Here is a 23,137-nt window from a genome sequence, read left to right as displayed (position 1 = left end):
CTGGGCTGGTGGAAACCCAGTCACAATAAAAAATGACTCAAGTTATTATTAACCTTTCTCAAATGGTTGGAGGGTGGAGCTTCTCAGCAGTTTGGTTTGAAAAGAATAAAGCTGACTGGAACAGGACGTTTATACTTGTCTCTGATTTAGACCTGTACAAAAGATTACTAAAAGAGCTCTAAACATTTTGACAGACTAACTCCTGTGCTCATCTTTTCCTGGTTTCTCTGGTTTTCTTCAAGTATGAGCTAAAGACCTCCATTTAAAAAGGCCAAGGCCAGCCATTGCCTCCTGGGCCATTGCCAGTCATCTTGACCTTAACTCTAGTCTTGTCACAGGACAACAATGGTGCTGGAGGAGATAGTGAGACTGATGACCTTGCCCAGATCTGTCTCATGTGCAAAGCAAGACATCACCCTGGAGAACAAGGGGCCAAGGACAACTAAGTTTTTCTTTCTTTCATCAATTGGGGCTGCCTAGGATTCCATATCACAAGGATGATGGCTCTCAGGTCTCTCGCAGAGCTGTATGTTTGGATGCTCCTAGAGGTGGAGGAGAGATGTAGGATCATACTCTGAAATTCCCACCCGTCATCTTGTAGGTTATTCACTGATGCCAAAACCTAGCAATGAGTTCTAATTAGACCCCTCAGGCAGAGGTATAGAGGACCTTAGATGTCATTTAGTCCAATCACCTTACTGTATAGATGAACAACCAAGAGAGGTGAGAGGATTTGTTTGAAGTCACACAGGTTGGAAGGAAGGGCTAGGATTGAACTAAGGTTACCTGACTCCAAAATTCAGTATTCTTTCAAAAGTCAATGCTCAGGTATTTTAGCCTTAAAAGCTCCAAAAAGATGACTACCTTACATTTTGTTTAGCTTCTTTATCATATTTTTACTTATTCCTATGCATAGCCAAAATCCATGAGGCATCCTGCCCATTTCTCTTGTTCAATTTTAATTTTCCTTTTTATGATTATAATCTTGACAAAAATCAATAAGCATCAACATTTCCCCCTGAAAAGGAGAGAAAAAGAAGTCTCCCAAAGAAATATGATGGACGTTGTTTAAAGTCTGTTCTAAATATAACATATTAACTCCAACATTACTCTACTTGTCTCTGACTGCTTTTGAACTTCCTTCTGTTCTCATAAGCCCAGAGTCACACAAATAGAAAAGAGTCTGAGGCTACATTTTTAACTCAGGTCCTCCTTGACTCCAGGGCTGATATTTTATTTACTGTTTTTATGGTTAATTGATGCTCTTTTTTCCCTTTTTTGTATATCACTATTACTACCCTCTAATCCTTCCATAACTTGTCTTGGCCCAAAACCCTTCCTTGTTGCAAATATAGTAAAGTAGAATAAATTCATATATTGGCTGCATATGAAAATATACATTTCATTCTGTATCTTTAGTCTAGCATTTCTGCCAAGAGAAAGGAAGCATGATTCATTGTAAGTCTTCTGGAGTAGTGATTAGTCACTGCAATGATTATAGTTCTAAGTCTTTCACAATTATTTTCCTTTACAATATGACAGTTGGTCTATAATTTGTTCTGCTAGTTGTCTTAAGTGACATTTTGAGTATAGTTCCAAGTTGCTTTCCAGAATGGTCAGATGGATTCCAGAGTTCCACCAATAGTTGTTGGTTGATGTCCTTTGTTCTTGAAGAAGACCAAAATGATATCATTATGCTGGGATCAAGATACTGTGATTCTGACTTTGGTTAATAAGAGCAATATAAGTTCAGAAGGCTCTACCACAGATTGGGGACAAATAACCCCATAGAACATTTGGAGTAGAGATGTCTTTAGGTTTGCACATCTCACTGTACATGACAACTATTAGATTGATCTCTCACCATCCTCACCATCCCTTCAATAGCTGTCTTTTCTTGGTTATCTTTTCTAATGGATGGATGTGAGGTTAAAACTTAAGAGTAGTTTTAATGTGAAATTATCGTATTAATGATTTAGAATACTTTAATATGGTTGTTGAGCTTTTTTTTGAGCATTATTGTTTATATCTTTTGGTTATAGTTTGCATAAATTTGTATGAAATCCCTATATACCATGGATATCAGACCATTATCAGAGAAAATTGTTGGAAACATTTTTTCCTAGTTAATGCTTTCCCTTCTAATTCTAACTAAATTCATTTTGTCCTTTTTTTTGTCTGTTTGTTTCATTTTTTGCAAGGCAATGAGGTTAAGTGACTTTGCCCAAGGTCACATAGCTAAGTAAGTATTAAGTATCTGAGGTCAAATTTGAACTCAGGTTCTCCCATCTTCAGGGTTCATGTTCTATTCACTGCACTACCTACCTGCCCCCATCTTATTCATTTGTGTAAAACCATTTCAGTTTTATGTAATAAGAAATTAATGACTGATAAGCACTTATTATGCTGGATACTTTAAACATTCTTTAACAATTTAGAATGGAATTCTGTTTTTATCCCCTTCTCTTTCTGTTGTTTTTTGATGATAACATAAAGGTTCATGTTTTATTTTATAACCTGCTAATCTGATGAAGTATTAGTTGTGTGAATTAATTTTTAGCTGTTTAGGATTCAATAGTTTAGGATTCAGTAAATCATTATATCATCTGCAAAAACTGAGTTTTATTTCTTCTTTGTCTATGCTTATTCCTTCAATTTTTTCTTCTTATATTTCTATTGCTAACATTTCTAGAACTATATAAAAAATGTGATGGTAATAGACAACCTTATTTTATCTGGCCTTGGTCTATTTTGAAAGGAGAAGCATTTTTCTTTTAGAGAAAATGCTCGCAATTGGTTTTATAATACTAAGGAACATTCTAATTATGCTTAATGTTTTTTATGTTTTTAGCATCATAGGCTGCTATATTATGTTAACATCTGTATCTAGATACAATGCTGTGATTTTTATAATTTTTGTTATTGATAGGTTCTATCATATTTAAGATTTTTCTAAATTTTGTTTTACTTTGTTTTTGTGAGGCAATGGGGTTAAGTGACTTTGCCCTAGGTCATTATTAAGTATCTGAGGCTGCATTTGAACTGCCTTTGGAGTCAGGTCCTCTGGACTCCACTGTACAACCTATCTGCACCTGATTTTTCTAAAATTAAATCAACTCTTTATTCCTGAGATAAATTCAATCTGGTAATATATGTACCTTTTAATGTGTTGTAGTTCCTTTGCCAGCATTTGTTTTTAAAAATCTGAATCCATATTTATTAGTGACATTGGTTCAGAGTTTTCTTTCTCTACATGGTTTAGGTACCAAAACTATATTGGTGTCCTAGAAGTAGTTTATTAGAATCCTTTCTTTTCTCTATTTTTACAAATAATTTCAACACTGAAATTAATTTTGACTTAAAATGATTTATTCTTTAAAAAATTAATAGGATTGATATGTAAATACATCTATTTCTGGATTTTTTCTTTAACAGCTCATTTATGACGTATCTAATTTCTTTTTTAAATTAGCTTATATAAAATTCCTATTCTCATGTTTTTTGAATCTAGTTATTTCATATTTTTGTAAATATTCATTTATTTTACTAAAGCTATAAGTTTTGTTGGAGTATATTTGTGCAAAATACTTTGAAATTATTTCATTTATATCTACTTAACTTATTGTGAAACATTTTTCTTAATTGTCACCCCTTTTAAAAAAAATCTTTTTTGGAATAAAGGAGAACTTAGTAGCATCCTTGGGTCAAATGGCATGTGAATTCTGGAATATTATTCCAAATGATTTTCCAGGCCAGCTGGACCAGTTCAAAGTTTTCTCAATAATAAGTGTGCCTATTTTCCTGCAGCCTCTCTAACAATTATTTTCCCTTTTTTGGGTAATTTTTGCCAAATTGATTAGAAGGGGAACCTTAGAGTTGTTTAATTTGTGTTTTTTCATTATTAGTAATTTGGGGCACTAATATGTTCTATACGGTATATTGGATTTCTTTTTTTTTGTTTTTGTTTTTTTTTTAGATTTTTGCAAGGCAGATGGGGTTAAGTGGCTTGCCCAAGGCCACACAGCTAGGTAATTATTAAGTGTCTGAGACGGAATTTGAACCCAGGTACTTCTGACTCCAAGCCCAGTGCTTTATCCACTGCGCCACCTAGCTGCCCCTTTGGATTTCTTTTTTGAGAATTACCAGTTCAAATCCTTTGAACACTTATCTAGAATGGGTCTATTTCTTAATAGACTGAATTAATTCATTGAATATTTTGAATATGATGTCTTTATCAGAGAAACTTATTGTAATTTTTTCCTCTGAAAGAAGGAATTAGGGGCGGCTAGGTGGTGCAGTGGATAAAGCACCGACCCTGGAGTCAGGAGTACCTGGGTTCAAATCCGGTCTCAAGACATTTAATAATTACCTAGCTGTGTGGCCTTGGGCAAGCCACTTAACCCCATCTGCCTTGCAAAAACCTAAAAAAAAAAGGAATTAGCTGTTTTAAATTTTTGTGCAAACTCTTTTAAATTTTATGTAATCAAAATGATTCATTTTATTCTCTGTGATGCTCTTTTCTTTAGTCATGAACTCTTCCCCTATCCACAGATCTGAAAGCTAATTGGTTATTTTTTCCCTCTAATTTCTTTATGATATCATTTATTATATTTAAGCTATGCATATATTTGGGATTTACCTTTGCATATAGTATTAAACCTAATTTCTGATGAACTGTCTTCTGGTTTTCCCCAAAAATTTCATAATTAATTTTTCTGGTTCTATAAAATAATTCTTTATAAGTTTGATTGATATGACATTAGAGAATTAAATTATGTTATGTAATATTGTTGGTTTTTATTATATTGGCTTAGTCTACTTATGAGTAAATTACTATTTCTCTAACTAATCCTCTATGTAAAATGTTTTCTTGTAATTGTATTTTTATGGTTCCAATTATTATCTTAGTAAGATTTCCAAATATTTTTTCATTCTGTGGTAATTTTATATGAAATTTATCTTTCTCCTCCTCCTGGGTTTTATTGATAATAAACAAAATTATTTCTGTGATTTTATTTATTTTGCATACTGCTAATTTTCTGAAATTGTCTCACTTAATTTTTAGTTAATTCTCTAGAATTAAATAAATCAATATATCATCTGCAAAAAAGCATTATTTTTGTTTTCTCTTTGCCTATGTTTATACTCTCTATTTTTCTTGTTTTATTTCCAACTAAATTTTGACATTTTCTTCAAATTAGTTAATGCATTTAGTGCTAGATATTTACTGTTATTTACTGAATACTATTTTTATTCTACTGTGGTCACTAGACAATGTACTTTCTATTTCTGCTCTGTTGCCTTTGTGAAATTTTCATGCCCTGGTATATGGTCAACTTTTATAAAGGTTTAAAATATTTTCATTCTTTTGATTTTGTTTCATGAGCTTCCACTTGCCCAATTCTAATTTTTAAGGAATTATTTTCTTCAGTGAGTTTTTGCATCTCTTTTTTCATTTCGCCAATTCTGTTTTAAGATATTATTTTCTTTGGTATTTTTTGTTGTCATGTTTACCAAGATATTAACTATCTTTTCATCACTTTCTTCATTCATTCATTTTCCTTTCTTTACCTAATATTTCCTCTATCATTTTCATTTGATTTTTTTTTGGGGGGTAGGCAATTTGGTTAAGTGACTTGCACAGGGTCACAGAACTAGGAAGTATCTATTCAGGGTCAGTGTTATATCCACTATGTAAAATAACTACCCCCCTCATTTGATTTTTGAAAATAAAATTTTTAACTCTTCCAGGAATTCTAATTAGGATCATTTCCAATGAACATTTTTTTTCACTTTAAGGCATAACTTGTAATTAAATGTAGTTATTTCATTATTTTCTGAATTTGCCTCTTGATCTTCTCTTTCATCACAGTATCTTTTTATGGTCAGGTTTTTTTCTGGTTTTGCTCATTTTTCTATTCTATTTCTTGATTTCGTACTTCATATCTTAAAATTGGGCTCTGTTCTTGGTGGAGGAACACTGTCTTAAAGTGTCAGTTTTTTTTAACTGGTATTTATCAGAGTTGGTTTGAGGGGTTAGGAAGCTTTTGATGCTTTCAAGATGAGCAAAATTGAACTCACTGCTCTCCTGGTCTGTCCCCTCCCTGATCCCTTCCATGATACATTTTTTAAGTTTAATATTCACTATTAACATTTTCTTTGTCACTTTCTAACTCAGTCAACAAAACAATTAAGCCCTGATACTGGGTATAAATGCTTACAATGAAAATTTAACAGTAGCTCTCAAATGCTAATTTGACCTGTGTGTATACACACACACACACACACACACACACACACACACACACACACACACACACACACACTGCCTTCCCTGTTAGAATGGAAATTTCTTGAGGGCAGTAATGATTTCACATTTGTCTTTGAATCTCAGCATGTCTGGCAAATTATAGATAACTAATACATACTACTGGGGCAGTTAGGTGGTGCAGTGGATATAGACAGAGTCAGAAGAATCTGAGTTCAAATCTGACCCCAGACACTTAATAATTACCTAGCTGTGTGACTTTGGGCAAGTCACTTAAACCCATCACCTTGCAAAAAAACCCCAATAAATAAATAAACTGCTAACTGGCTAACACAGTAGATTCATAATAAATACCTGTTGATTGGTGGATAAAGAACAGGTATCATTCATTCTCAATATAATAGTCCTTCCCTCAAAGTTCTTTATACCACTTGCCCCCTCATAAACAACAACAAAAATAATAATTAGCATTTATATAGTGCTTTAAGATTTGCAAAGCACTTCACATATATTATCTCATGTGATCCTCACAACAATCCTGGGAGGCAGGTACTATTATTATCTCCATTTTATAGATGAGGAAACTGAGGCTAAGAGGGGGTTAAATAACCGGTCAAATGACACACATCTAGTATGTGCTTGAAATTAGATTTGAACTCGGATCTTCTCCATTCCAAGACCAAGTTTATACTGAATATGCCACCTAAGCTGTCAATATTCAGAGACAGCTATGTAATACTTGAACTCTTGTAAAGCCCTTATACATACATTGTCTCAATAGGGCCTTATAAGAATCCTATTTACAAGAACCTTATTATTGGATTTGGAGTAGTTTCCCTGATTACCAATTACCAATTCAGATGTTTACTGAAAGGTTCTTCCTTTAATACCTTGGCATTGTGGAGAAATATATCAAGTTGGCTATTTCTTAATCTTAAAAGTGTGCTATTTTGGATTAATTCATATTTCGTCATTGCCAAATCATCAGTTGGAGCCTATGATTTCTTAGTTAGGGGAGGGTCTGGTGGTAAGCAAATCATGTTCTTAGAGGTATATATTAGGCAAGGCTTGGATAGATTGTGGGAAGGACTTTCTGTTCTTGAAAAGAGCTCTCGTAAATAGCCCAGATTTAAGCACATAAAGGTTTTTGTTAAAAACCAGAAAAATCACTCACTAAAGACAGTCCCTAGCCTATTTCTTTGCCTAGGTATGTGAAAAACATCTCTTTATAAAGTAGAGGATTGTCACATTTTGACTGCTCAGAAATCTCAGCTGTGTTATGTGTTGCTGGTCTGGGCCCTAGTGATAAGTAAATACAAAATAGAAAGAGGAAATAGCAAATATTGATCTTTAAGAGAGATTTCTTCTAATGTCTTACACATTTGGGCAAACTCAGGAAGATTACTCCACTTTGTAGCTGAGTCTGAACTAGGACTGCTTATTGAGAGGCAGTACTACTTTTAAATGACTCAAAGTAGTGGCTACATTTGGGACTGTTGAACATCTCTGACCATTTAATCCAATCTATCCCTTTATTTTAAGGTATAGATTAAATAAAGGATGTTTAATAAAGGATAGAAATCAGGTTGAAAGAAGGTAAGCATCACAGAGCTAGTCAATGTCTGAGATAGAATTTGAATTCAGATCTTCCTGCCTCTAATGTCAGCACTTCATCCATTGCATCACCATGTCTAGATTTCATTAAGAAATCAACCTTTGGGCTTCAGTTTCCTCATCAACCAAATGAAGGAACAGGACTAAATGACTTCCAAATTTCCTTCTTACTCTAAATCTATGATCCTAAGATTCTAAGAAATTCAGATCTAACCCAAACTTCTAATAGAATGGATTTATTCCTATTTACAACTGGGAATACTATCAACACTGATGGACTTTTTTTCAGGTCATTTACTTAGCACTTTAACATTTACAAAAAGGCTTTCCCACAACCCTATGAGATTAGTACTTCAACATTTCAGGGTTATGGAACTTCATTTGTCTGGAGTCTCCCTCTGCCAAGAAGAACTCTAATCCCTCTGTAACTTAGAAAAAGAGTCTCTGAGAGATGAAATAGCTTATCACTTTTACCTTGTGGCTAACTTGGTAATATTCCTCTCCAAAATTAGTTATGCTTATATTAGATAATGACATACAATCTATCCCTAAGTCTCTACTGAAAGCTTCCAATTTGGTGGAAACTACCTAAGCTTGCAATCCATGAGCCTGGTGGCACAATGGATAGAGCACTGGACCTAGAGTCAGGAACACCTGACCTCAGACATTTAATAGTTGTGTAACCCTGGGCAAGTAATTTAACTTCTACCTGTTTCAGTTTCCTCAACTGTAAAATAGGGATCACAATAGCACCTTCCTCCCTTGGTTGTTGTGAGGATCAAATGAGATAGTGTTGTGAACCTTAAAAGTGATATATAAATGCTAGCTATTATTAACTTTCATAGAAAAATCCAGCATGATCTCCACTCTATTATGAGGAAGTCAGTATTATCATTTGCTGCCATTTTATAAATGAAGCTGTGAAGACTCAGAGAAGGATGATGACTTTACACAGAGATGCTAAGTACCTAAGTTGGACTTGGGCTCCAAGACCAGTTCTCATTCTCTTACTTAAGAGACTCTCCCTCTTTGAGGGATGATAAACATGATAGAAAGCTGGGGAGAGATGATCCACCAACCAAGCAATAAAATAATAAAGTCTGATCATTTATTAGCAATCATTAAAACTAATTTAACTCTTTCTAAATGCTGCAATCAAATAATGAACCCCAAACTACCAAACTTCACAAATAACTTTGTTTGTTATTTGTATGCACACTTGGAGGTTGTTTCTTTTACCCAAAGACTTTGTAAAATGGTCTTGTTTATGAGAGGGAAAATTAAATGACATACCACAAAGCTCTTTACAAGACTTGAGGCTAAATGCTAGGCTATTATTATTATTATTATTATTATTATTATTATTATTATTATCCTCTAGCTTCTAATCTTAGATAATTTTAAGCACTTCTATTTGATAAAACATTTGCAACTTTTTAAAAAAGCCTCCCACTTAGAATAAACTCTTCCTTCTAGGAATATTTCAAGAGAAGGAGTTTGAAATCTTCCTAAAGAAGTTGGTGTGGGTCATTCCCTGTAAAAACAGGCAAGAATAGGTCTTCCTATGATTCTACTTAGTGATTCTAAAGTTTTTCTCTAGACTATAGTTAATGGTTACATACTTCATTAACATGCTCACTTGGACCACACTCTTTTGAAGACAGGAAATAATACTCCTGATTTTTTCCCCCCAACAAACAAGCAAATCAGATGAAACAGAGCCAGAAAGTTTTAGAATGGTCTAGAAATTAAGGCAAATGGACCGACTTACCATACCACTCGTCAACCCATGCAAAAGCCTGTCTGTGACCAATCAGCAAGATATCTCGGACCACCTGAAAAATGGAAGCAAAATGCCTTGTCACAAAATCTCATAATAAATAATACTGCCTTGATTTCTGGTTATAAATTTATGGACTCTATGAAGCAATAACTACTTTGCTTAGTAAAGTACTTATATATGTGTGCATGTACATGTATATAGTACACATATACATTCACATGTGTATATTTAGAAAATGTGCTAAGCAAAGAACATTTATTTTCATATTAAATTTATTAAATATTAAATTTACATTAAATAACAAACTTAATATATGCATAAAAAGTACAAAGTAGGTGCTTAATAAATGGTTATTTGTTCCTATATTACACCTGCACATATGTACCTTTATGGCAAACTTATTATTCATACATGTACATGCCCACCTCTGTTTTGATGACATGCACAGTGTGTCTTAACATTCTCTCATTATGTACAGTTGCAATCTTTATAATTTGTTAAAAAGGAAGTGTATCTGAGAATCATGGGGTCATTTTCACTGTGTGTGTGTATATATATATCTAGATCTTAAAGGGGGGGGGGTAAAGGAATGACATAGCCCCTTGGCAGCAATTCAACAAGGCAATTAGCTTTTGAGGTTAGTTACCTGATCAAGTCTATCCTCACTTATCTTCAATTAAAACAGCTGATGCTTTTCATGTACAGAGTCTAGGTGGTGTCTCTCATTATTCCAAGAAGGCTAAGGTGTGATTGCTGAAAGAGAACCAATCATGTGCACTCTGGAGTATAGGCTGAGAGTCATTATCTTGTTTAATGATAATAGCTGACTTTATGTAGCCCTTATAAAGTGTTTTGTGTGAATTTGATCTCACTTAATCCTCACAAGGGCCCTGTGAGATGGGTAAAGTAAGGATAATAACACCTTACTTTACAGGATGGTTTGGGAGGATCAAATGGGATGATGTAGGTAAGAAGGCTTTCTAAACCTTAAAACACTATATAATAACCTCAGTCATTAATTCTATATTATGTTATATTTTATTATGTCATGATATACTATGTTATTACATTACATTATATTATATTTCAAATCTTATGCTTGGGTGGGAGGCCTTTCCTGGTCCCTTTTACTGTTAGAAATTTCTCTCTGAAATCACCTGCAATTTGCTCTGTATGTATATTGTTTGTAAATAGTTATTTGCATGGAGTCTCCTCCATTAACATGTGGGCTCCTATCTGAAAAGACTTTTTTGGGGGGTCTGGTAATTGTCCTCTTAACATATCTGGTGCTTAACACAATGTCTGACCCATGGTGGGCATTTAATAAGCCAGTCAATGGACTGGACTTAGCACATTCCCTGGGACATAGCAGGTACATAATAACTGCTAGGTGACTTTGACTTGATTTAACAAGTAAAGAAGGAAGGAGGAACTCACGGTTTGTCATGAAAGAGATTAGATGGTAGGAGAATTTAAAGAGAGAAATATAAGATTACTGGAACCCGATCTTTTTTTTTGTTGCAGGTTAATTATACCTACTCTAAGTAGACCACATCATAAAGTGTACATATGCTGACATCCCCTATTGAGGATTTACATGGTCAATTACAAAGAAATATTTTTACATTTATATATTTAAAAATATATAAATTTATGGACTCTATGAAGCAATAACTACTTTGCTTAGTAAAGTACTTATATATGTGTGCATGTACATGTATATAGTACACATATACATTCACATGTGTATATTTAGAAAATGTGCTAAGCAAAGAACATTTATTTTCATATTAAATTTATTAAATATTAAATTTACATTAAATAACAAACTTAATATATGCATAAAAAGTACAAAGTAGGTGCTTAATAAATGGTTATTTGTTCCTATATTACACCTGCACATATGTACCTTTATGGCAAACTTATTATTCATACATGTACATGCCCACCTCTGTTTTGATGACATGCACAGTGTGTCTTAACATTCCCTCAGTTCTGTCAAACCCATTTAGCAGCTAACAATACCCCTCATTTCATGCATGTTTTGGGAAATGATAGACTTGAATTTTCTGGGTTTTTGTGAAACAGGAAAAAATGCTTATAATGAAGTGTTTATTACTCAGGGCATTTGAGGAGCTAAAGAGGCTTTTATGACATGGAAGGAGGAAAACACATGTAATGAAAATGAGCAGCAACATGCAACAATAGATACTTGAGTGCTGAGTATGTGAAATTGGTAAGACTCAAAGAAAGCCACCGAGGCATCGGGAAATATACCCGTCGCATTAGGCACAACACAGCTGCCTGTCGGAAACCAGGATTCAATAATGCTTTAAGAGTTCACATTTTAATGGTTGTTCTGACTGTGAAGGGATCCTTAAGAAACAAAGGTGTTCAAAGAGAGGCATCCTTGGAATTTGAAACCCACAGAAATGCCATTCCCCAGATACTAATTAGTCCTTTCGATGCCATAGCAGGTGTGTTTTCTGAGCTTTGATAACACTTTATTCTATTTTGGAATGGGCACCAGGGAAAATTCATAATCCTGTACAATGCTGTTAGGTATTTTAAAGAAGAGTATAAAATTCTCAAAGTTAGCGTGAGTTACCCATGGGAAAATTACTGGGTAAGCACCAGGGCTATCTTGTTATTAGTTTCAAGAAAGGGAATGATAATATTCCCTAATTTCAGTGGCACAAGGGAGGGGAGATTATACTGGACTCAAGGGATGCACTGAAGAGATGTCTTGGAAATGATGTCAGAGGGGATTAAAAACCAGAGTTGGAAAGCTGAATTTTTAACTCTGAAAGTAATCTCCCCAGATGTACTCTTCCATTCAGGAACACTGGTCTCCATATTGGTCCTTAAATAAGACATTCTTTCTCCTGACTTCAGAATTTTTCTCTGGTTATCTGCCATGTTGGCTTCCCTGGCTTCCTTCAAGAGCCAGATAAAATCCTACCTTCTACAAGAAGCCCCCTTAAATGACAATGCCTCCCTTCTGTTGATTATTTCCAATTTCTCCTGTGTGTGTGTGTGTGTGTGTATGTGTGTATATATATATATATATATTTATATATTGTTTTCACATTGTCTCCCCTATTGGAGTGTAGGCTCTTTGAGGGCAGGGACTATCCTTTACCTTTCTTTTCACTCAGCATTGGCATATGGGAGATGTTTAATAAATGTTTACTGATATTTTTTGTCCTTCATTATCTTCTTGTTGTTTTTGCATGCAAAAGTGACTTACCCAAGGTCACACAACTAGGTAATTATTAAGTGTTTATTAAGGATTTGAACTTGGGTCCTCCTGACTCCAGGGCAAGTGCTCTATCCACTGTGCCACCTAGCTGCCCCCTGTCCTTCATTATCGAAGAGAAATGTGATATTAGGGAGAAGATGCCATGAGGAGCATGCGAATTGGATCTAAGTGAGGGAGGGCTGTATAAAGTAACCAGCATCATGTTCTCCTCTGAAGCCACCTTGGTCAAGTGCCCAGATATGGATCAGAAAGATTGGAGATGGGCCTGGATGCTGTAGAAGACGTTGGCCTTTTTAAGCTAATAGACTGACCATATAATTGCTAAATGACTGGTGGCAGAAGGGGAGTTAGACCTTTATCTCCATTTGTGCCACACCACACTAACCATTATAGGCTCTGCAGTAGTCTGGTTCCAGAATAAGGCTTGCCATATTTATATACTGGAGGGCAGTCAAATGGTGCAATAGAGGGCTGGCTCTAAATATGTACCTTTTAAGGAAGATCCAAATGTGGCCTCAGATACTAATTGTGTGACCCTGGGCAAGTCACTTAATGCTCTTTGACTCAGTTTTCTCATCTGTAAAATGAGCTGGAGAAGGAAATGGCAAACCACTCCAGAATCTTTGCCAAGAAAATCCAAATAGGGTCACTAAGAGTTAGACACGACTGAAATGACTTAATGAAAACATTATCAACAACAAGTTATTCATTAATTAAGACATTAAGAGTTTTCAAATTCAATCCACATTTAGTTGTTATTTATAACAACAAATTTTCCAAGGGTGAGAAATGTGGAGGCAGATGGAAACTGTTCCTTGAGCATTCAATTCTAGAACCACTTTTTAAGAGCTAATATTTATAGCATTTTGAAGTTTGCAAAGTTCTTTACATACAGATAAGGGAGAGGGGGTAGACCAGTGATTAAACTGGTTAAAGGGAACTCTCAAATGAAAAAAACACTCCACTGATGAAGGTCAGCACCTTTTCTACAAAATATAGAGTTGCGTAAAGCAGTGGTATCAACCTCAAATAGAAACTCAGCATATATTGACTTAGAAAATCATCAGTTAACATCTATGCTATAAGCTTTATTTTGTTAAACATTTCCCAGTTAAAGGACCTCAAGTTTGATACCTCTGGAAGACAATGAAGTTAAATAACTTGTGGTAGGGTTCCATAGACAGTAATATATTAGAGTCAGGACTGGAACCAGGGAGTTCCTGCTTCAAGGTCTGCTCTCTAGTCACTGTACCATACTACCTGCAATGCAAATGCCTTTTAAACATCATTGGATTTGATTAAGAATGTAGTACAACCAAGCCAAAATAACAAACAGACTAACTAGATGGGGGAAAAATGGAAAGAGGATAATTTTTCACTTTCCTGTATAGACTAGAATTACATGCTTATTTCTTAAAAACCTAAGCAACTTGGGGGACATAGATGGTGAAATAGATAGAACACCAGCCTTGAAGTCAGGAGGTTCAGATTTCAAATTCTACTTCAGACACTTAATAGTTGTGTGACCTTGGACAAGTCACTTAATTCTGATTGTCTCCCCCAAACACCAAAAGAAACAATGGTTAAGCAATTGCCTTTAGCAATATGTAAGTTAGAAGGTTGATTATTTCCAATTTATTCTATTTATAATCTACTTGTACTTAGTTTTCCATATGTTGTCTCCTCTATTACACTGGGAGTTCCTTGAAGGCAGGAACTGTCTTTCAACTTTTTTTGTAAGCCCAGTGCTTAGCAGTTGCTGGCATATTCGTTGATGCTCAGTCATATCTGACTCTTCATTATCTCATTTGGAGTTTTCTTGGCAAAGATACTAGAGTGATTTGTCATTTCCTCCTCCAGCTTATTTTACAGATGGGAAAACTAAGGAAAATAGGGTTTAAGTGACTTGCCCAGGGTGACACAGCTAGTATTGAAGCTACATTTGATCTCAGGTATTCCCGACTCCAGGCTTGGTGCTCTAACCACTGTGATAACTAGCTATACATTTTATTATAGTGGGAGCATTTCATGAATGGGGTGCTATGGAATTTCTCAATTTGCCTTGTAGAAGTAATTTATACTTTTGCACATACTCCCATTCATCCCGGCAAAATCTTAAGGAATATGATGACTTTCTTTGGTCTCCTGTTTAAATCCATAGCATAGTTTTCACTCACCTTGTGTACAAATTGTTCTACTCTGGTCTGAAGTCCCCAGACTTCGAATTTCACAGTCACCAGTTTATAGGAGCACATGATCGGTTGGTGACTATCTCTCCAGCCTTCCCTTAAATGTCCTCTCCCTGTTTTCTCTGATTTAAAATGTTTGGGATCCTAAAAAATAAAAAGGGGGGGGGAAATTGTGATTTAGAAGTATAATTAATAAATACTAGTAACTCTATTATGCACTATGGAAACCAGCTATTGGACATTTCATCAGAAACCTATTTTCTAGGAAAGAACACCTCAAGAAGTATGAAATTAAAATGTGGAAAAGACATTATTGCAATCAGAACCACAGCTAAAAATAATTGTACTACAGGGTACATATTAATTTGAGGTGGGGAATGTGACACAGAGCATAATCTGATTGTAAGTATGGTCATGCCAGGAGAGGAGGTCGATCCTCCCTCATACAATCTGGGCTCGGGGAGAAGGTGAAACTCAGGCATCCATATTTTGCATCCTGTTGGTAGCATGGAGGAAGTTCAATATAACTGTCTAGGCTATTTGGAGTAAGATGAAATTTATGGACCAAATCACTCCATGTAGTTATGGCTCTGATCACCATGGCATCGCATACAATGATGCCAAGCACCACTGGAGGCAGGAGATTTACAGATTTTAAATTATCCATATGTTGTCAGTGAGATTCTTTTTAGTGCCCTATAAATAAAGGAGAAGCCCATATGGTCTAAGAATCAAAAATTCTCAATCCTGTTGGGCCATGAGATGGTATAGTAGATGGGCCTTCCTGACTCCAGGCCTCTGAGTTCAGATTCAGTCTCAGATACTAACTGTGGGACAGTGGGCATGTCATTTTAACCTTTGCTTGCCTCAGTTCCCTCATCTGTTAAATGGGGATAATACTAGACCCTACTTCCCAGGGTTTGTTTTGAGGATCAAAGAAGATAATAATTATAAAGGGCTTAGAATAGAGTCAGAACTAAATAAATATTAACTATTATTGCTAAATATTTAGGTGGCTGCTAAAAATGACATGGATACTTCCTTGGCAGAATCCTAGGTTCTGGCTCTGTGGATATTTATATGTAAAAGGAACATAATAACCTCAAGAAAACATTTACTGAGTGCCCCCCACTAGGAGCACAGAGTACTGCATTAGGTCTTACATTATGCTCACCCTCACTGAGTTTAATTTTCTGTGTTATGTGGGAGGTAATTCCCCCAAGTACAATCCTGGAGAGGAGAGAACAAGACTATGCTGCAACCTGCTTTTTAACAATGACTTTCAATTCTTTCCTCCCCAGGGAAACAGTATTATGATGTTACAGCAGATTGTCTTCTAAGATGATCTACTCTAGGGCTGTCCAGGGGCTTCTGTGTCATCAGTGGACACTCAAAAACTACTCTGAGGTCCCGGTGACCTTCTTTTTTATTATGATTATTTTCACAATTCATCAAATCTGGTCAGCAAATCAAAAAAGTTAGATGTTCTGTCTACACCCTTGTTTCTATACTTCTGCAAAGAAGGTAGAAGAGGAAGGATACCTTCTCACAACTCTTCTTTGGGGTTCGGTTTGGTCATTATAATTTCATAACATTGGGTTTCAATTGCTTGTTCTTCACAAGTTCTGTCAGTTTCATCATGACAAAATAACTGCAATATATTCATTTACCTAGATTACTCACTATTGAGGGAAGGAAGGGAGAAAAATGTGGAGCTCAAAACGTTACAAAAAAATGAATGTTGGAATGCATGTAGGTGGAAAAATAAATAAATAAAATATGTGTGTGTGTGTATATATATATACATATATATGTATATATATATATATATATACAAATATATATTCATATATCACAACTTCTTTAGCTATTTCCCAATAGTCTGGGTATCCATTTTGTTTATAGAAAATGCTATTAGAAATATTTGGATATCTGTGGAGCCTTCCTCTTTGTCTTTGATCTCCTTGGGATATGTACTTTAGTCAGAATGTAAGGTGAATAGGTGCCTCAGTGGATAGAGCACTAGGCCTGAGACAAGAATATCCATGTTTGAATTTGTCCTCAGATCATAATTAGCATCCTAGGCAAGTCACTTTACCTTCATCTGTTCGATTATAAAATGGGGATGATGTGCAATAATGATAATAATAGTTTAAGGATCAAATGAGATTATATTTACAAAGTGTTAGGTACATAGAAGGCACTTAATAGAGATTTAGTTTTTTTCCTTCTTACTGGGGATGGACAATGTTTTTTCTTTTCTTTCTTTCTTTTTTTTGATATGGCAATGGAGTTAAGTGACTTCCCCGAGGACACACAGCTAGTATGAAGTATTTGAGGCTGGATTTAAACTCAGGGCCTTCTGACTCCAGGACCAGTGCTCTTTCCATTGAGTCACTTAGTTGTCCTTGGATAGTATTTTTTCAACTAACAGATTCTCTGTTCAGTCACAGGCCAACTGAGAAACCTCTGATTAAAGATTAATTCATAGCTCCCTTTCAAAAAGTAAAACCCCCAAACTTCAATGCTAGTTCTTCCAAAGAAGTACAGATATGAGTTGTAATTTCCTGAGAATAGTTGTGAAGTACAGATGGGAGATGTGGTTTCTTGCCTGTAAGGCAGAGGACATAGGTATTAGGTAGTTGTCAAAAAGGTTCCTGCAACTTGGGAGAATTTAGTAGGAGATTAAGTGCTTCAACCCAACCATGTCCAAGTCTCCCTTCTTTCTCCTTTGCTTCAAAATGCAAGGAAGCAAATGAAAATACTAGTACAACAAAGAATATGATCTTCATAGCATCAAGCAAGAGGAGGATGTGGCTTTGCATTTTTGAGAACACATCACTTCAAATGGCAGCACTGAAAGTTGTAAATTAGGTACCTTTAGTTTTCTAGGTAGCTTTTGGGGGGGTCTGAATAAAGACAGGAACTGAAATGTGTTGGGCAATGCAAAGAACCTATTTTTTTTTAACTTTCATAATTTGTTCTTTGGTAATTTATCTGTGCATACACACATACATACACACACACACACACACACACACACACACACACACACACACACATATTGCTATATCAGCTATTTGAAAGGCACAACAATGCCAGGGGGTTGGGTCAGGTTTTAGGCAATGGTACGTTGAGGGGTTGGGGAACCACGACTGGATAATTACAGGAAACACAGGAGTCAGAGCAACAGTCATTCAATCAATAAATCAACATTTATTAAATTCTTACTCTGTACCAGACACTGTGCTATAGGAAAAATAAAAAATAGCCAGTACTATATTACACTTTAAATTTAGCAAAATACTCCATATATATTATCTCCTCTGATCTTCTTGACAACCTTATGAGATGGGTGCTCCTGTTACTCTATTTTACAGAGGAAGAAACTAAGGTTGAAAAGTATTATAATGACTTAACCTTTCTCCAGCTCAGAAGTGAAGTCAGTAAACAGAAAACAAGACATATTGTAGGGCAAAAAAGGAAGGGAACATGAAGGTGGTCAAAGGACTAGTGACCAAGAACAGAGCGGGGGCTGTCAATAAGAATAATCCTCATTACTGAGAACCCCTACTATTTCAGCTTTATCTGACTTTATTCTTCCCTCATCTTATTTTTTCTTTTTTTATTGTTTTTTGAATTTTACAATTCCTCCCCATCTTCCACAGAAGGCAGTCTGATAGTCTTTACATTGTTTCCATGCTATACATTGATCAAAATTGAATGTATTGGGGGAGAGAAATCAAATCCTTAAGGAAAAAATAAAAAATAAGAGATAGCAAAATTACATAATAAGCTACCTTTTTTTTTAAAGTTAAAGGTAGTAGCCTTTGATCTTTGTTTAAATTCCACAATTCTTTCTTTGGATACAGATGGTATTCTCTATCACAGATACCCTAAAATTGTCCCTGACTGCTGCACTGATGAAATGAGCAAGTCCATTAATGTAGATCATTACCCCTCCCATGTTGCTGTTAGGGTGTACAATGTTCTGATTCTGCTCATCTTGCTCAGCATCAGTTCATGCAAATCCTTCCAGACTTCCCTGAATTCCCATCCCTCCTGGTTTCTAATAGAACAATAGTGTTCCATAACATACATATACCACGATTTATTCCACCATTCCCCAATTGATGGACATTCACTCAATTTCCAATTTTTTGCCACCACAAACACTGCTGCTATGAATATTTTTGAACAAGTGATATTTTTACCCTTTTTCATGATCTCTGCAGGGTATAGACCCAGTAGTGGTATTGCTGGATCATAGGGCATGCACATTTTTATTGCCCTTTGGGTATAATTCCAAATAGTTCTCCAGAAAGGTTAGATGACTTCACAGCCCCACCAACAATGCATTAGAGTCCAAGATTTCCCATATCCCTTCCACCATTGACCTTTCTGGTTATATTGGCCAGTCTGAGAGGTGTGAGGCAGTACCTCAGAGATGCTTTAATTTGCATTTCTCTAATAAGTAATGATTTAGAGTAATTTTTCTATATTCTATATTCTTCCCTCATCTTAATGAGAGCTGATGCCAAGACATATTTATTAAGTATTTATTGTATATGAGGTACATGTTAAATGTTGGGAATACAAGGAAATAAAAAAAATCTACTCTGCCCCTTACTTTAGAATGTGAGAGTATAAATTAATGGAGAACATACAAGATGATAAATATAGTGCAAATTGTTGGATATCTCAGAGGGGTGGCAGTGGGAGGGGGAGGCAGAAAGGTCTCTTGCAGAAAGTGAGATCTGAACAAATTTGAAGGAAGTCGAGGAAAGCCAGGAGGCAAGGAAGGAGAGTCTTTAAGCACAAAGGACAATTAGCAAAAAAGGTAAGAAGTCAAGATGAAATGCTATTTTTGATGAATCCAAAGATGGTACTGTGGAATTGTAGGATACTTGGAAGAGAATAAAGGGTAAGAAGATTGGTAAGATAGTAAGGGATTGTGTTATGTTGAACTTTAAAATCCAAAGGGTTTCACTTTTAATCTTGGAGGTCATAAGGATCTACCAAAGTTTATTGAGAAAAGAAATACCAAAATCAGAATTGAACTTTAGAAAGATCATTTCAGCAGTTAATTGGAGCATGGAGTGAAGTGTGGTAGGATTTGAGGTTGCAAAACTAATCAGCAGGCTATTAAAATAGTCTAGACCAGAGGTGCCCAAGATTTCAGCTTTGGGAATGGAAAGAAGAGGACCTATTGTATTTGAGAAAAGGTATGAAGATGATGAAAAGTGAAGGTAAAGAAGGCAACATACACACTTTTTGGAAGGCAGTTTCAGTACAGAGTTAGTACTAAGTTGACCTCTTCAAGATCAATTGAATACAAAAATAGCCAATCCAGAAAGCTCTATTTAAACCTCAGTCAACACGATAAAATAATCAAGACACTGAAATCTATAATTTAAGTTTTAGAAGCTGAGGTAATATCTATAGGTTGTCAGAGACTTCCAGTGATCTAGCACTTTCCAGATAGCCATGAACCAGCTCCTCCTGTGGTCCCTCAACGACCTATGGGTGAAGGGAGAATTGAAATGAGAATAAAAGATAGCATTTGTGAAGCACTTTAAATTGTTCAATGCATTATAAATATTATTTCATTTGAAAAATAAAACAATCCTGTGAAATAGGAGTTCTTATCACATCCATTTTATGTTGAAGAAAATGAACTTGAGATGACTTCACTGGGGTCAACTAACTGGTGACCAATCTGTCAGTCTTTACTTTGTTTCCATGTTGTACATTGATCCAAATTGAGTGTGCTGAGAGAGAAATCATATCCTTAAGGAAGAAACAAAAAGTCTAAGAGATAATAAGATCAAACAATAAGATATCTGTTTTTTCTGCCTAAATTAAAGGGAACAGTCCTTGAACTTTGTTCAAATTCCACAGCTCTTTATCTGGATACAGATGGTATTCTCCATTGCAGACAGTCCCAAATTGTCCCTGATTGTTGCACTGAAGTTGTTTATTTTCAAAAGAGACCCTTCCCCCTCCTCTTTTTTTTTAAAAATAAGATCACATAGTTGTTTTTTATTGTATTGGCTTCTGTGTATATAGGGGAGGTGATAATTACCCAAGGACACATAAAGAAATGGATTGTATTCATTTTTTGTCAGAATCACCAGTTGGACCTTGAGAGCAACCAAAGAGATTTTATTTCCAGAGCTGAGAAAAGATGTAAAAGAAACAGAACAGTCCCAGATTCCCCTGGATAAAGTAAGCTTTGATAGGAGGACGTTTTGGCAAGTAGAAGAAAGACAAAGTCCTCTCCAAGGCAATGTTCTTGGGCTGATTTAATAATGATAACTAAGGGGCAGCTAGGTGGCACAATGGATAGAGCACTGGCCCTGGAGTCAGGAGTACCTGAGTTCAAATGCGGACTCAGACACTTAATAATTACCTAGCTGTGTGGCCTTGGGCAAGCCACTTAACCCCATTTGACTTGCAAAAACTAAAAAAAAATAATGATAGCTAAAATATACTTCATAATTATTATCATATTTGATCTTTAAAACAACCCTAGCAGGTAGGAACTATTATTATTCCCATTTTACTGATGAGGGATTGGTGGTAGAATATAAGTGACTTGCCCAGGGTCCATAGTTAATAAGTGTCTGAGACCCGGTTTGAACTCAGGTCCGATGTTCCATCCATCCATGCTTTATTTTTTCCTCTCTATTTTCCCCAATCCAAGCAGGTTAAAGTGTCCTATTCTCCCCCAGAGGATGGAATGAGGGCAGTGCCTAAGGGAAGAAGGGTGTGCCTAAGAGGATGCCCAAAAGAAGAAGAAGCTGGGAAAGAAGGACTCCAACAACACTTGCGTGGGTACCACTCCTATTCCCCTCACTCTTAGGTAAACATTGAACTATCTGGATTCTAAGGAAGACAGTAATGATGGCTGATATAAGATGATGATTCATCTTAAAAATCCCAGTTGTGAAGAATTAGGAATTCAAACATCAAAGTAAAAAGAATGAGTGATGGGGTGGGGTGGGGTGGGGCAGTTAAGATCTTTCTCTATCCAGAGGCAAGACCTTGGCAGCTCTTTGGTGAATCAACAATACAAATAGAGAATTTAATAAAGAGAAAAATGAATGCAAAGCACAGGAAGAATAACAGGTAAGATAAATGGAAAAGAAATCAACAGAACAAAAGAAATCTAAACATTTTGTATTGTGGACCCTTTCTTAGTCTGCTGAAGTTGATGGATGCCTTCTCACAAGAATATATTTTAATGTTTAAAATAACATGCATAGGATTACAAATGAAAAAAGCATATTTAAATAATTATTAAAATATTATAAAATAAAGACATGTTCACCAACCTTAGCTAAAGAACTTCTACCTAAGGTAAATGGGCAAAAAAAATTGCCCCTAATTGTTGCACTGATGGAATGAGCAGGTCCATCAAGGTTGATCATCACCCCCATGTTGCTGTTAGGGTGTACAGTGTTTTTCTGGTTCTGCTCATCTCACTCAGCATCAGCTCATGCAAATCCCTCCAGGCTTCCCTGAATTCCCATCCCTCCTGGTTTCTAATAGAACAATAGTGTTCCATGACATACATATACCAGTTTGCTAAGCCATTCCCCAATTGCAGGATATTTACTTGATTTCCAATTCTTTGCCACCACAAACAGGGCTGCTATGAATATTTTTGTACAAGTGATGTTTTTACCCTTTTTCATCATCTCTTCAGGGTATAGACCCAGTAGTGGTATTGCTGGGTCAGAGGGTATGCTCATTTTTGTTGCCCTTTGGGCGTAGTTCCACATTTCTCTCCAGAAAGATTGGATGAGTTCGCAGCTCAACCAACAGTGTAACAAGCGTCCCAGATTTCCCATAACCCTTCCAACAATGATCATTATACTTTCTGGTCATATTGGCCAGTCTAAGAGGTGTGAGGTGGTACCTCAGAGAAGCTTTAATTTGCATTTCTCTAATAATTAATGATTTAGAGCAATTTTTCATATGGCTATGGATTGCTTTGATCTCATCTGTAAATTGCC

At 35.6% G+C, this 23,137-nt stretch overlaps 1 protein-coding gene across 3 annotated transcripts in view; it reads right to left on the bottom strand.

The window, feature by feature from the left end:
• PITPNC1 (phosphatidylinositol transfer protein cytoplasmic 1) overlaps window positions 1-23,137 on the bottom strand; it is a 211,073-nt gene that overhangs the window by 29,005 nt on the left and 158,931 nt on the right. For 2 of the 3 annotated variants that reach the window (XM_074224758.1, XM_074224756.1), the window contains exons 4-5: window positions 15,105-15,260; window positions 9,654-9,717 (exon numbers count right to left, since the gene is read on the bottom strand). In XM_074224758.1, coding sequence (XP_074080859.1) covers window positions 9,654-9,717; window positions 15,105-15,260 — 220 coding nt within the window. The remainder of the gene's footprint in view (window positions 1-9,653; window positions 9,718-15,104; window positions 15,261-23,137) is intronic. The other variant, XM_074224757.1, reaches the window with a different exon arrangement.

This window comes from Macrotis lagotis, chromosome 2 (genome assembly GCF_037893015.1).
Source record: "Macrotis lagotis isolate mMagLag1 chromosome 2, bilby.v1.9.chrom.fasta, whole genome shotgun sequence".
NCBI lineage: Eukaryota > Metazoa > Chordata > Mammalia > Peramelemorphia > Peramelidae > Macrotis > Macrotis lagotis.
The sequence above is the reverse complement of the archived record's forward strand: the minus strand, read 5'-3'. Positions and strand labels throughout refer to the sequence as shown.